The sequence below is a fragment of the Hemibagrus wyckioides genome, linkage group LG11 (genome assembly GCF_019097595.1).
Source record: "Hemibagrus wyckioides isolate EC202008001 linkage group LG11, SWU_Hwy_1.0, whole genome shotgun sequence".
NCBI lineage: Eukaryota > Metazoa > Chordata > Actinopteri > Siluriformes > Bagridae > Hemibagrus > Hemibagrus wyckioides.
Window position 1 is genome coordinate 18,287,108 of NC_080720.1, and position 15,683 is coordinate 18,302,790.

Here is a 15,683-nt window from a genome sequence, read left to right on the forward strand (position 1 = left end):
ATATCTGCTCAGTAAGAAAACTCTGTGCTGTAATCCAGGTGACAAAACCCCTACATGACGCACAAACATCCAGCCATTCAGGATGCCGGGGGGGGGGGGGGCATATTTGACTTGTGATTACGAAAGGTGTTGATTTTTGCAGGAATAAAAACAAGGGTAGTTTAGCTAATGCTCAAATTTATTGGGATTAGTTTTATAAAATCACTTTGTAAATTGTCTACTTAGAAAACTTTACAGATAAAAAGGTTTGATGAACAGAATGCTGGAGAATGAGTCATGTAAACAGGGTGAAGTTGAGACAAGAACACGACAGTATACAGTTATTGGATATTCATACAAGGTCGTCCTGTTATAACCACTTTAAGGTAAAATGGAAAGGTACATATTTGGCAAACTGCACTGTTAAAAGATCTTGGCACTACTTGACCCCAGCCTGTACGAGCTAAGCCTCCAGACTTTCCGTAATATTAGACTCTATGTTGCATTTAATTAAGTAATTTTTTTTTAGTTTGTTTTCACAGCAGCGGTGGTTAACCTGCGACAGAAAATGGTCCATGCTGATGTATAGCCAGATGTGTGTTTGATATCTGTTCTGTGCTAAACAATTAAGAACGATTAAGTGTCTGTGCAACACAATGATCTATCAAATATTATGAGGTGAGGTCTCACAAGTTTTGTTAATTAATATAAAAATGAACGCAAGTTACAAACTGGTTACTCTTGCAGAATTAAAACTGTCATAGAGAAATGGAACTAGAGCTGTTTATTTTGTGTTCTCCAGGCCAGACTGTCACTGAACAGCTTTGAACAGTCTGATAGCACACCTGTTCAATCTGAGTTTGGATTTAAATCCCAGTATTTTCAGGCCCTTGATTCAGCATTTAAAAATGAAAAAATCAAAATGTGTGGGCAACCAAAACTAATCACACATCGGTTCTTGTTATACATCACAACAGAGCTGCAACGTGAAGAAAACTGTTTATAGACGGTCTATTTGTGCACTACAGGCTCATTAAGACTTATACATTTCGGGTGGGGAAAAACCATTTTGTTCTTATATTCAGAATTCTGTGTGGTGACGAAGCTACTCAAGCAGCAACCCTTCACATCATGTTTTCCAACATGGAGCCTGATTAACAAAGGAGGCTCATATTAAACCGGAAAAAAGTTCTATCCCAATACTGATACATTTCTCACTGTTAACTCTGCTGCAAGTAGCTGAAAGGCTCCTAGATGGATGCGGAGCTTCACCCGGTTCTCAGTCTCGGCTCGGGGCTAGTGATCGGAGAAGCCTGGCATGGGGAAAGGCCGGGCAAACGCCTCCACCCGACTGCGCAGGTCACCGATCCGAGCAACAGTCTCAGGGTCCTCCAGGAGGAAGCTCTTAAACTCCGCTAATTTCTCTACATGCCATTAAAGAGACAAGAGAAGGTGAAAGGTGAGAGGGAGGGAGAGTGGACATGAGGATAGTATACAGCTCAGAATCAACAGTAATCAAAGAAGCAGTCTGTAATGTTTAGAGCCCTCTGCTGTGTGTGAGCCAAAACACTATAGCAATGAAAACACTGATTTCCCTTTTTCTGTTTTGACACTACACAGAGGTGCACAAATCACTAACCCGGGCACCCGGGACAAAATTACGTGTATGGGCTATTAGTTTTTATTCATAGTCTCCCGCCGGACAAGTAGACTCAGCAGACGAGCGGTCATCAATCTTTTGTCTTTTTTTTTTTTCTCTGGGTGTTGAATATTTTATTCTACAACCAGAGAAAGAACAAAAAAAACCTATACTCGCTGTTAACATTTGCAAAACGAATGTTTTATTTAGCTTGCATATGTACAGAATGGTGGCAGAAACACCCCGGTGCTGTAACTGTAGTGCACGTTATTCAGTCTGAATCCCACAGCACTAATGAGCTTGCATGGATGACATGCAACCTTTTCAGAATCAGGTGTGTGGAAACAATTGCAATGTAAAGTTGTCAAAACACACATCTATCTCATGCATAAAAAACATGAAAACACTAGCCAGGCTCAATTGATGTTTTTAAGGGTGCCACTTTATACACTTGTATACTTGTGTCTCTGTTAATGCATTCCACTCTATAAATAGCGCTACATACAATATTACATTCTGTTAGCTACCACTTTTTAGACAAGTAAAGGTTGCCAGGCAACACAAACATGAGGCTGGTCCTGCCTGGTGGGCTGGTTAAAGGATTTATGATCGTTCACTCCAGCTACATATGCTACATGATCACAGATATAGAAACACTATAAAGTGCCATACAGATGGCAATAAGCACCTCATAAATAAGAAATGGTAAAGATTTTTGAACTCACTGGTCTTTTTCTTGACATCCAGAGCGATTTTGAAGCCTTCGTCCAAGAAGTCCACAACACGCGCAAAGTCTGCCTCTTTAAACTGCCGAGAGGTCAGAGCCGGGGCACCTGGCATACAAGCGGTGCAGAAGACAACAAGCACCATCCGTATGAGTATCAGGGATGCTGGAGAGTAGAAGTCTGAATGTGAATGTATTGTGCTACATACCCAGTCGCAGGCCTCCGGGTGTGAGTGCGCTCTTGTCCCCAGGGCAGGTGTTTTTGTTGGCTGTAATGGAGACCAGCTCCAAAACTCTTTCAGCACGTGCTCCATCCATTCCCTGTGGTCTCAAATCTACCAGCACCAGGTGATTATCAGTCCCACCTGAGAGAGAGAGAGAGAGAGAGAGAGAGGGAGAGAGAGAGACAGAAAGACAGAGAGATAGAAAAGTAATCAAGATAACCCCCATCTAGGAATTTTGACATTAAAAAGTCAAGAAAATCAAAACACTTGCATTTCAGCAACTCCAGATGTGAAATGTTTTGTGTTTTCACCTGACACAAGAGTGTATCCTTTTCTCAGCAATGCATCAGCCATGGCTTTTGCGTTCTTCATCACCTGTGCAATGTATTCTCTAAACATTGGGGTGTTGGCCTGAAGATGGGATGAGGGGGGAAAAAAAAAATATAGACATGTTAAAATTTTTGTCCACCCACCTCCCCGCCACTCCGGGGGGGTTGGGGGCTGGGGGGTGACAATGTGTGTGTGTGTGTGTGTTTGTGAGACCGCTGCAAAAATGAAAAATGAGTCATGTTGGCAATATCTTCATTTAAAAAATGTTAATGAGATACTGCAATAGTTGCATTAGTGGTATTTCACTGAGGGCCAAAAGTATTTTTAGGTCAATGTAAATAAGGCTAAATAAACAGCTGAACTATTTCAGAATCTAAGCAGGAAAGGGGGGGGGGGATAAAAGAGGAATGCTCTGAAGTGCATTTGGATTTATATTGTACCTGTCGCAGAGCCACAGCAACCCCAGCGATTGCATGATTGTGGGGACCTCCCTGGAGAGAGGGGAAGACTGAGAAGTTGACCTTGTCCTCGAGGTCATACATCACCTGAGCACCTTTCTTATCCACAGAGCGCACACCCTTACGGTAGAATATCAGCCCGGCTCTGCGGAGGAAGAGGAAGAATTTACATTATAAATGGACAAACAAAGCACCTCGGTCGCTCAAGATAATGAACTGAACCTCACCTGAACTTACACACAATTAACTCGTAATGTGTTTAGGATATTTTTTTACTAATTAATTAGTTAATTAACTAAAGGGAAATAAATCGTTCTTATCTATTTTGCGTCTGAAGGATTACTGTGTCATTACGTAGGTCACTGAATAGTAGTGCTTGACACACATGTATGTCCGTCTGTGTGCAGAGAGAGAGAGAGAGAGAGAGAAAGAGAGAGAGAGAGAGAGAGAGAGAGAGAGAGAGAGAGAGAGAAAGAATGAATACCTGGCTCCTCTGAGAGATTTGTGTGTGGTTGTGGTGACGAGGTCGGCATGCTCAAACGGAGAGGGAACAGCTTTAGCAGCCACGAGGCCGCTAATGTGGGCCATGTCTGCCAGCAGGTATGCATTTAACTCTGTACACAGCTGGAACAAGAGAGAGATAAAGAAAAGGATCTTTTTATTAAACAACCATGTAAATATTTCTATTTCTCTTCTTTCCTTCCACATTCGGTTTCATTATCAGGCTGAGAAGAAAAGAATGACATACAGAGACAGACAGCAGCAGACAGAATAAGTATCATTTAAATAGCTGCTTTCAAAGGAAATTATAGTGGGGAGGAAGTGACATCACTGCACAGCACTGGATGAGATTTTTCCATTTTATCTGATTTTCAACTGATATTTTTATGCATGGGTCTGCAAGCATATGCTCTGTGTGTGTGTATGTGTGTGTGTGTGTGGCTGATGTTTATCGAGCAGTAAAATCAGGCCACAGAAACATCTGGCCCTGAAGGAAGAAGGGGATAAAGAGCCATAAAAGAAGAGCCAGAAGAGCATGAAAGGAAAGGGGAGAGAGAAAGAGATGGAGGGAAAGATGGATAAACAGATATAACAAATCCTACTCAAGGACTGTTCCTAAAGAGGCTGAGTACATATCAAATAATTTATCTGTCAAATAACTGCTTATGAAAATAGGGAGAGTTCTCTGTGGGGTAGAGACTAGTGATATGCACGATTCGTAAAATACAAACACAATCAAGTCTAGCAATACTGTCATCTGAAGTGAAAATTTAAAACCTGTGCCAAAACGAAACATGTGGACCGAGTGAACAGGGAGCAGCCAAAAGAACAACAAAAACACAGAGAGGAATCCCTTGTCGATTACTGTACTGTACAGTCTGTGTAGCTCTATGTAGTGTACTTAGTCCTGTGTTGTCTCTGGTAGTTGTGTATTCCTGGAGGATTGTGTTTTGTTTTTTGCTGTGTACTGTACCAGCTGTATATGGATAAAAATTTAAAGAAAGCTTCTTGACTGTAGCTGAAGGAATATATTATAGTGGGTAAATAAACCAAAACTAATCTGAAGCATTAAACGTTTGGAGAAAACCATGATTCTGCCACTTTATTATTCCAAAAAGTGGAATAATGTCAAGCAAATTCCAGCACACTTTTTGTGGAGGTAGAGACATTAATGCGTATGCTTCTGTGATAAACACACTGTGTCCTGCACTATTTTACCTCCACCTGTACTTCCTGCATGGACGGCATGGTACCTGGCCACCTGGGTGGTGGAAATAGTAATAAAATAAGTAATCTGTTATAAGCCTGTTATATCACACTGTAATTGCTATTTTTAAAACTAAGTACTGACCAAAGAAACCCAGTGTAACAAGACGAACGATATGTTTGAATCAAACACTCTGGCATGCTTTATGGAGCCACACTCTGGTGTGATAATTATAGAGAAGCAGGACTATTTTGCTTCTCTAGAAAGGAGGGGATAGATTAACATAATGCTGTGTTACAGCTCTGACTAGCACGATACTGATGAACACATTCTTTCAGCACTGTTTGGTACACCAGCTGTTTGCAAAACACAGCCTTTATCATATGACATGCTGCATTAGAGGAAAAAAGGGGGGGGGGGGCAGAACATCTCTGTTTCTATCCACCATGCCCTGGGATCTCTGCTGACTCTGGAAATATTAATCAAACTCTAATGCACATGCACCTATTGATAACTATTTGTTAAACTCTTTGGTATTCGTGTCTGCACTATGGCAGGACGACATGTTAAGATTGAATTTTAGCACAAAAACACAGCATACTGTATGACAGTGGATGTGGTGGATCAATTCAACATCAATCTGAATATGAATAAATGTCCAGATGAGTGTATAATCTGACTTTATAAAACATAACTGCATTCTGGGAGACGGAGTGCCTCTCTGTCTCTGTTTGTCTCCGGAGGGACTGTTCTCAAACTGTGCTTATTCCACTGATTATTAAACATTAAGCAGTTAAAATAAAACCTGGACTCTTGACTGACCTCTTGTCTTAGGGCTTGGAATTGTGACTAGAAATTCAAGAGAACATGAGAGAGGCAGAGAAGCTGAGTGGGTGTGTCTCATGGACCTCATCCAATGAGGAAACACAACACATGGTGCAGTGCTAAAAACATCCTTTTCATGAAGATGGGATAGCAGCAACAGTACGTGTGTGTATGTGTGTGTGTGTGTGTGTGTGTACGAGACAGAATGAGAAAGCAGGATAAGGGTGTGTGAGATAGAAAGAGAAGCAAGGGGTGTGTGTGTCTGAGTGAGAGAGAGAGGGAGAGAGAGACAGAGAGAGAGAGAGAGAGAGAGAGAGAGACAGAGAGAGAGACAGAGAGAGAGAGAGAGAGAGAGAGAGACAGAGAGAGAGAGACACAGCAGAGAGCATCTGAGTGACAAACAATGTGCGAGAAGTGTGAAAAAAATCCAGGAGTGCCAGGAATAAGCAATTTAACGAATGTGTGTTCGTGTGAAAGAGGAAGAGATACAGTGAGAGAGAACGAGAGTGGGGAGAAGAAGGAATGCGGGAAAAAAAAAAAAGAAGAAAAAAAAAGGGCAGATGGAGAGGGTTATAATGATAAAGAGAGTGTAAAACCGTGATAGAGAGGTGTGTGGCACCTTCTTGATGCGAGCATAGTCGATGAGGCGGGCATAAGCACTGGTGCCGGCGATGATCAGCCTAGGCCGAAACAGCTTCGCAGTCAGCTCCATCTGGTCGTAGTCTATCAGACCTGTTTTAGGCTAGGCGGAAAGAAAGTAAGAAAAAAATGAGAAAGGAATCTCATTCCCACATTCATGACACTCATTTTCTACTTTTTTCCCCATAACTTTCTATCTTACTGCTTTCTGAAATATCATGAAATGCAGTTCGGCCCATGTTGCAGACACGTGCAATGATTATAAAACATGCAAATTATGAGTGAATACATCATTAATATTTATGTGGATGGAGGAAGGGATTTGGTGGGTGGGCGTGACTCCAGTTTTGGGTCGTTTTCATTTTGCTGCAATTAAGTTAAAGATTATTACTTGTCAAATGGCGCAGAAAAATACATAGTTAAAAACATAACTAACTAAACTAAATAAATAAATAATATCTATTAAATAATTTAATATGGTAAAAATCCTATGTAATAAATACAAAACAGTAAAAACAAACAAAAACTCTTCCCAAATTGGTAGTAAATTAGAGCATGCCAATTTCACCATATTTCTTCACAAAAAATAAAGAGAAATACTAGGATACATAAAAACCTTGAATATGGAAATAGAACTGTAGCTACTATATGATAGATTTGATCTTTCCACAGGTATAGAGCAATATGCAAATTACTTCCTGTTCCAACCTTCTAACAAGCTCTCAGTCAATAAAAAGTAACTGACAAGAAAAAGAACTAATTTATTTATTCCCTTAAAGCCAACATCTGTAGCAGATCTCTAGCTGGAGCTCTCACATCTCCAGCACCTCTCTAACTCTTAGTCCACCTCCTTGCTCCATCACTGACGTGGGCTGTGAGGGTCTGCAAGAATGTGTGTGTGTGTGTGAGGCCAAGGCCGCCTGTCGATTTCCTATTATCTCTCCCGTAGAGAGGGTACGGCCCTCTCATCCATCAGACGGCAGACTACGGAGACAGGACACGCCCCTGCACATTGATCACCCAAAAAAACGCGCCTGCATCGATGAGCTGCACAGACACACATTGGCACTGATCAATCGATCTCACAAGAGCATCAACAGTCACTTGTGAAGACAGACCAGTGGTTAAGATTTGTTCACAACCACACACAGTCACCAGGGCATGTATTAGGTTTGCTTGATCTAAATAAATAAACAGTAGCAACCACAAAACCCTGAAACAGGAGGGAAAAAAACACCATGCCAGATGGCAATTCACACAGAAACAGATACTTCTAACCAATCAGCTCTACTGCTTTTACTGAGCCGGAGACAGAGACAGATTAACAGTGAGACGGTTTCGACGTGAACGCTGATAAAATGACAAGTAATTACTAAGTACTGATCATCTGAAAAATCAACAGCATCAAAAAAAAAAAAAAAAAAAACATTTAATAACTGAGCATGAAAAGGTATGATGTGATGGACTTACGTTGAGTTTGTAGGGCATAGACTCAAAGTAGATTGAAGTAGCAGAGATTCGCTTCACATCAGACATGTAGCCGTGTGTAAGGCTAGAGAGAGAGGTAGAAGGGGAGAGAGAGAGAGAGAGAAAGAATAAAAGACATTTAGAATAACTTTTATCAATTGCCAAAGTATAGAGAGACTCTAACCATGATGAGTTCTTGGTAGGTTAATTTTTTCAGCTAGCCATCAACACCTATAATGATCTCTCAGTATTACACTTTTCCTTTAAACAGGTGAGATGCAATGTCCTCTCTTTATATTACCAGCTGTAATGAGTACTAAGCATCACACCAAGCACCCGATGATTTTTTAAATTATGGGCAAGCAAAGGAGTGAGGTAGTGAGCAACCTGGTGCATGAGAGAACAGCAGTCTGAGTAAAATGACTCGAATGACACTGAAAGAACCAACATGAGAAAGAAGAGAGGGTGTGAGTGTGTGTGAGGCACTTACTGTCCTCCGTCAGGCAGGTCCAGACCCATGATACGCTCGTGGGGTTTCAGCACTGCAGTGTAGGCGGCAAAGTTAGCCGGAGAGCCCGAGTACGGCTGAACGTTGACTCCCCAGAGAGACGGGTCCAGATCAAATGCATTGAGAGCGCGCTTCTGACATAGCAACTCGATCTGATCCACTACCTCCGCACCACCATAATACCTACATGTGCACAAACACATTCTTCACATTATTAACACTTCATAGTGTGGTATGTGAAAATGAAGAATTACCTTTGAATAAGGACATCAGACAAATCTTCCAAGGTCACTGACAATGATGAAATAGGTCTATACCACTACTACAAACAACTTCTAAAACATTAGGGATACTAAAGTGATACTAAAGAAATTCACCCTGGACTAAAACTTTGGGTAACAATATAGTAGTAATTTATGGCAACACTAAAGGGACAAAAAAGTAACTAGGACTACACTCATAGAGGTTACAGAAGACCCACGTATGTGACAGTGACAGTTTCAGTGATATATGCTGCATTTGACTAGAAGCTGTAATTTGTCATTCCTTACCTCCGACTAGGAAAAACAAAAAAATCCTACATGGGAGATCCTTAGCTCTAAGATTCGTCTGAGTTCAGCAAGCAACGTCAACTCAGCATGGCTGCTCACAGCATGAACAGTAAACTAATTCTTACAGGAAACAGAGTTATGTGGTATATAATGTATAGGATGTGTTTTAGACCAATCAATCAACACACAAACATATGCTTGTTAATCCATAACTCTGATTACATGGATTTAAGTCATCACTCATCACAGTTAGATGGTGACCTTGTTGCTAACAAAAGACAAAAATACTGCAGAGTTGTCCAATTTGTTCCCCCACTGTGTAATCACTTTGAATGCAAGTAAAAATTGAAACTGACTTCATTCTGATCTACAACTTCACAATTTTGGGGTGGATGGAATGCAAGGTCAGTTTAGTCAGTTTATCTTTTTGTCACTTAAACTTAAGCTGTGTAATTCACTTTAACAAGTGAAACTTAAACTGATGTGAGCGCAGAAGCGCATTTGTGAGGTCACACACTGATGTTGGACGAGAAGGCCTGGCTCTCAGTCTCCGCTCTAATTCATCCCAAAGGTGTTCTATCGGGTTGAGGTCAGGACTCTGTGCAGGCCAGTCAAGTTCCTCCACACCAGACTCTGTCATCCATGTCTTTATGGACCTTGCTTTGTGCACTGGTGCACAGTCATGTTGGAAGAGGAAGGGGCCAGCTCCAAACTGTTCCCACAAAATTGGGAGCATGGAATTGTCCAAAATGTCTTGGTATGCTGAAGCATTCAGAGTTCCTTTCACTGGAACTAAGGGGCCAAGCCCAGCTCCTGAAAAACAACCCCACACCATAATCCCCCCTCCACCAAACTTTACACTTGGCACAATGCAGTCAGACAAGTACCGTTCTCCTGGCAACCGCCAAACCCAGACTCATCCATCAGATTGCCAGATGGAGAAGCGCGATTCGTCACTCCAGAGAACGCGTCTCCACTGCTCTAGAGTCCAGTGGCGGCATGCTTTACACCACTGCATCCGACGCTTTGCATTGCACTTGGTGATGTATGGCTTGGATGCAGCTGCTCGGCCATGGAAACCCATTCCATGAAGCTCTCTGAGCACTGTTCTTGAGCTAATCTGAAGGCCACATGAAGTTTGGAGGTCTGTAGCGATTGACTCTGCAGAAAGTTGGAGACCTCTTCGCACTATGCGCCTCAGCATACGCTGACCCCGCCCCGTCAGTTTACGTGGCCTACCACTTCGTGGCTGAGTTGCTGTCGTTCCCAAACACTTCCACGTTCTTATAATACAGCTGACAGTTGACTGTGGAATATTTAGGAGCGAGGAAATTTCACGACTGGATTTGTTGCACAGGTGGCATCCTATCACAGTTCCACGCTGGAATTCACTGAGCTCCTGAGAGCGACCCATTCTTTCACAAATGTTTGTAAAAACAGTCTGCATGCCTAGGTGCTTGATTTTATACACCTGTGGCCATGGAAGTGATTGGAACACCTGATTCTGATTATTTGGATGGGCGAGCGAATACTTTTGGCAATATAGTGTGTATATATATATATATATATATATATATATATATATATATATATATATATATATATACACATACACACACACACAAACTGCCAGACAGATAGAGGGAGGAAGGGAGGGCGAGAGAGAGAGAGAGAGAGAGAGAGAGAGAGAGCGAGAGAGCGAGAGAGAGACCTACCGCTTTCCTGGGTAGCCTTCTGAATACTTATTATTGAGGCAGGAGCCCTGGGCCTCTAGTGCTGCTCGGCTGCAGAAGTTCTGTGTTAGAGAGACAAGGAGAGAGAGGGAGACATATACATTTATGTAACTGCCAGACACCATTATCCAGAGCGATTTACATTTATACAACTGAGCAATTGAGGGTTAAGGATCTTGCTAAGGGGCCCAGCATTGGCAGCTTGGTGGTCCTGGGATTCGAATTCACAACCTTCTGATCAGCAGTAAAAAGATGCCCCTGCAGTGTGGCCTCTACTCATTAGAACTGCTTATTTCTCTCTTACTTTTACTACACACACCCACAGGCGCGCACACACACAAACACATACATAGTTAAATGTTTGGACGCAGACTGTCAGACACCACAGAGCAGGCAGCACCTCTCAAACACATGTCACAGTCACACTGCGAAAGCAAACACACATATTTGGAAATGCAGTTGAGAACTTCTGCACCCTCACACACTACAGGAGGGTCCAGAAGTACCAGAAAAGAGAGTTTATGACGGGCCAAGACAGAAAGCACAAAAAGAGGGCATGCATCACAGACTTAGAAGGTAAAAAGCGTGGAGGAGAAAAGTGGAAGTCATTAGTTTTCTCTTATGCTATTCTACACTTCCTGTCTGCTCTGCTATACATACTCAGACAAGCTGGAGTGAGACACACTGAGACAGTGGAGTACAGATGAGGAGAAAGCGTTCAGGCTGAGGCAACACTGAAACAGCTGTCAGCACTATGATTCTGAACACTTAACACATCTTCAGTTAAGCAGCCTGGTGCCAGTCCAAATCAACAACATGGAAACTTTCAGAGTAACAAACAATTAAATTCTCAGAATTTCACTGCAGTCAAACACAACTGCCACAAAGAGTCCACGACTTCCTGCAAAATACAACTGACAAGAGCTCTGTCAGGTACTCATTATCTGACTACTTGTTCTTAATACTGCCATTAATTCCTAACCAAAATTTCTATATAAATATCAAGTGTGGAAATGTGATTCTCAGTATCAAATATATTGCCAAGATATAAATCCATCAAAATGGGAACACATACACACAGATTGTGAGTGCTAAACTGTAAATTCCTCCCATGATTAAGACAGCAGTCATAAGAAATAATAAACAAGTAACTAAACTGGATTCCAAGTGGAACTGTGATACTCAGATTTCATGCACAGTGAAGTTAAACACACTGACTAGCACTGTTTCTCTATGAAACTTTCTACTCTTGGCATGTGCTGTCATGAAACCTGCAGTACTTTCAATCCATGTATTGCAATACCAACATAAATAGCGGCCAGAGAATAGCACCACGTGACACTGCATCCCAAAATGAATAAGCAAACTTACGTTCTGTCACAAATCCCATACACTGATCAACCAGAACATTAAAACCACAGAAAGGTGAGGTGGATAACACTGGATTATCTTCTTACAGCGGCATGTGTCCAGGGGTGGGTACTTGAATTTGATGTGTTGGAAGCAGTAAAAAATGCGCAAGTGTAAGGCCCTGAGTGACTCTGACTTCAGCCAAATTGTGATGGCTAGATGACTGGGTCACAAAATCTCCAAAAGAGCAGGTCTTGTGCGGTGTTCTCGGTATTCAGTGGTCAGTACATACCAAAAGTGGTCCAAGGAAGGACAAGTGGTGACCTGGGGACAGGGTCATGGGCAACCAAGGCTCACTGATGCAGAACACATTGTGTATCACAGCTTGCTATGTTTGGGGCTGTGTAGCTGCAGACCAGTCAGAATACCCATTCTGCCACCTGGCCAGTACAAGCAGTTACAATGGGCATGTGAGCATCAGAACTGGACCGTGGAGCAATGAAAGAAGATGGCCTGGTCTGATGAACAATGATTTCCTTGAGTTCTGTCATTCAAGTGGATGTTACTTTGACACACCACCTACCTAAACAGGCCAACTACACACCTTCATGGCAACAGTATTCCCTAATGTCCGTGGCCTCTTTCAGCAGGATAATTCACCCTGCCACACTGCAAAAACTGTTCAGGAATGGTTTTGAGGAACAGGACAAGGGAGGTCCTAGAAAATATTAGGCAGGTAAGTTTTAATGTTATGGCTGATCAGATCATTACTGAGCAATGAGGACGTACAAAAGTGCCGCAGAACCAAATGACCACACGATTCACGCAGTGGTCATGTGAATGCATGTACCCTTAAACAGCATCGATTCACAAGGCTACAATATTTTGCCTGCTTAACATCTAGCTCTATTTCGAACATTTTCTGACTTGACTCATATTTATGTATCCTAATTTTGAACTAATCATTTGTGATAGCAATCGTGAATGAGCAAATTCAGTGTTACAAGCTTCATGAGTCATGACACAGAAAAATGATCAGTTAATTACATGCCTGAATTGCTCTCAGTAAAACATTTAGCTGTCTAACGTGCTGAAACTTGTTGCCATCACCATGATTTTCTTGCCAAGTTGCTTATGCTGGCTGTTTTGCAGTGGAGGGATTTATAACACCTTTTTTTTTTTTTAATGCTGTGTCTGTTTCGCTGCCCATCTTCATTAGCGAGGTAAGAAATAATATGCACAATATGCTCCTGTTTTTGTTTTCCCCCAAATGCTGGCATGTAACTTGTTTTGTTTCTCTATGCATTTGCCACTTGAGTCACTGTGCATGCCTTACCTACCTGAGACAAATTAACACACACAATAAGAACCGACATGCAATCACAGCATCACAGATTTAAAATGAATGCTGTCATTTTAAAAAAAGTACTCATACACTGTGCATCTCTACTTGAAAAAGTTATAGTGACACTTGTTTTATGATAACAAAAGTAATTCAGTTCTTCTGTATCATCTGAGAACAGATGCATCTGTAGCAGAGGTGAAAGGCTCCAGCTGCTCCAGCACCAGATGCAAGCAAATCCATCACACGTCATCATGCGGAATATCTTAAACCACTTAACAGATTTATGTCCAGCTGACCATCGCAATACCTGACAGACGTGACGAGGCACTTTGCTTCCCTTTATAGCTGCCACAAAGCAAAGTGTTCAAAATGTTCCACTTTTTATTCACTTCCCCACAGAGGTGAATAAAAATCTTGACAGACTTAAATACCCACTCTGGCAACTTCTTCCTGTTTTCTTGCTTGTGTTCATAAACCACCTGCATCATGGGCAGCTGGGAAGCTTGACATCATCGCTGGTGAGGGAGGATCACCCACTAAAAGACAATTGATGGTATTTTTCTGAGGCGTGTATTGCGGTCTTTTGCGTAAATGCTCCACAGGCAAAAATGAGCATTAATTCCCAGTGTTTGATGATAACCCCTGTGTTTGTGTCACTGACAAAAATTAACAAAAATTAACAGCAGTGTGTTGTTAAAGACACTTCATGGCATGTATTACGGTCTTTTGTGTAGCTTAAACGCTCCACAGGCAAAAATGGGCATTAATTCCCAGTGTTTGATAACAACCCCTGCGTTTGTGTCAAAGATAAACAGCGGCTTGTATGTTCTATAACTCAAGCTGCATCTCTCGTGTCTGTTTTTGCTCAAACGTGAGGTGAAAAAGGTAAAAGCTAGAAGTGTTATAGCTTCAGTACAGATTCCAAATGGGCAATACAGACCACTCTGACAATACATTTACTGCCTCATACTAAGCAAGCAGCCAAAAGAAGCTCTGAGCTCCACTGAATGAGAGTCATGTGTGATGGTCACTGAAAAAATGCACTGAAGTAATTAGAGAGTCCATTACAAACGGTTTAATTGTTTGAACTGTGTGTGATCCGTTGTGTTGTCTTTGCTATTTAGTAATGAATGGACTCTTCACAGGTCGTATCGAGTCGGGCGGCTGAGACGGATATTATTTGGAATGACCAACCTTGAATAGATCTGTGGTTTTGGGGGAAAAAAAAAAAAACAGAAAAGACACACAAATCCACTTCTCATGGCTGCAGCTGCTCCTGTTAGCAGGTGTGTATGTGTGTGGAATCAAGTGTGAGTGCAAATAAGACACTTTATACAACCATAATAATAATAATAATAATAATAATAATAATAATAATAATAATAATAATAATAAAATGTTTCATTCCTGTGCATTAAATGTATAACATAAATATAAAGAGGGTATAAAAATGCACCAAAAACTAAATATGTCCTTTTTCATGTTTTTCTAGATAAAATGAGGCATCATGAAATGTTAAATTTCCTAGCACTTTAAGAAAAAATTATACGCTGGTTGTTTTAGCTGAACAGAACATGAGTTTTATTGACTAAATGAGCTGGAAACTTCCACCCGAAGCTGGCGTTAACCAGTACACTCATAAAGCCTGCTTTTCTCACTAGTGTCGAGTACATCAGCAGGTTCGAATCTGAGAGAGTGCCACAAAGTGAGGCAGGTTTTTGTGACACAAGTGTGACAGAAAATTTAGCTTAAAGTCTGACAAATTATCCAAATAATTCTTGAATCTGATTGGTCAGTAGATCTTTTATCTATTTAGTATTCTAGCATTATTTAGGTACTAGGTATTTCAGACAGTTGCAGCTGTAACACGGACGACAGGTTTATGTTAATGCGCTTATTCTAATACGTTATTGTTTCTATGGCAACAAGTCATACACAGGGACTAGTACAGCAGATGTACCACATAATCAAAGACTAATAATAAGTGAAATTTAAGATAGAAAAAAAAGGAACATGTATAATCATTGATTTTTTTTTTGTAAGGAGACAATTATTTTTTATTTATAGAATGAGTCTTGGAGGTAAGCAGCACTATGTAAAAGTTTCCCAGCAAAGAAAACTTTCCGGTTTCTCAGGAAAGTGTCAAGTTGTGTTTTTTGCTAGGGAGGGACTGCCCTCTAGCAAAGAGAGAGAGAGAGAGAGA

The 15,683-nt window shown here is 41.3% G+C and overlaps 1 protein-coding gene across 3 annotated transcripts in view; it reads right to left on the reverse strand.

Moving 5' to 3' along the window:
- Positions 1-689: 689 nt before the first annotated feature.
- The window catches only part of shmt2 (serine hydroxymethyltransferase 2 (mitochondrial)), a 35,872-nt gene continuing 20,878 nt past the window's right edge, over positions 690-15,683 (reverse strand). For all 3 annotated transcript variants that reach the window (XM_058403250.1, XM_058403251.1, XM_058403249.1), the window contains exons 3-12: positions 10,768-10,847; positions 8,484-8,684; positions 7,997-8,078; positions 6,507-6,629; positions 3,839-3,978; positions 3,337-3,499; positions 2,878-2,977; positions 2,552-2,707; positions 2,344-2,451; positions 690-1,403 (exon numbers count right to left, since the gene is read on the reverse strand). In XM_058403250.1, the coding sequence (XP_058259233.1) occupies positions 1,276-1,403; positions 2,344-2,451; positions 2,552-2,707; positions 2,878-2,977; positions 3,337-3,499; positions 3,839-3,978; positions 6,507-6,629; positions 7,997-8,078; positions 8,484-8,684; positions 10,768-10,847 (1,281 nt within the window). In that variant the 3' untranslated portion in view covers positions 690-1,275. The remainder of the gene's footprint in view (positions 1,404-2,343; positions 2,452-2,551; positions 2,708-2,877; positions 2,978-3,336; positions 3,500-3,838; positions 3,979-6,506; positions 6,630-7,996; positions 8,079-8,483; positions 8,685-10,767; positions 10,848-15,683) is intronic.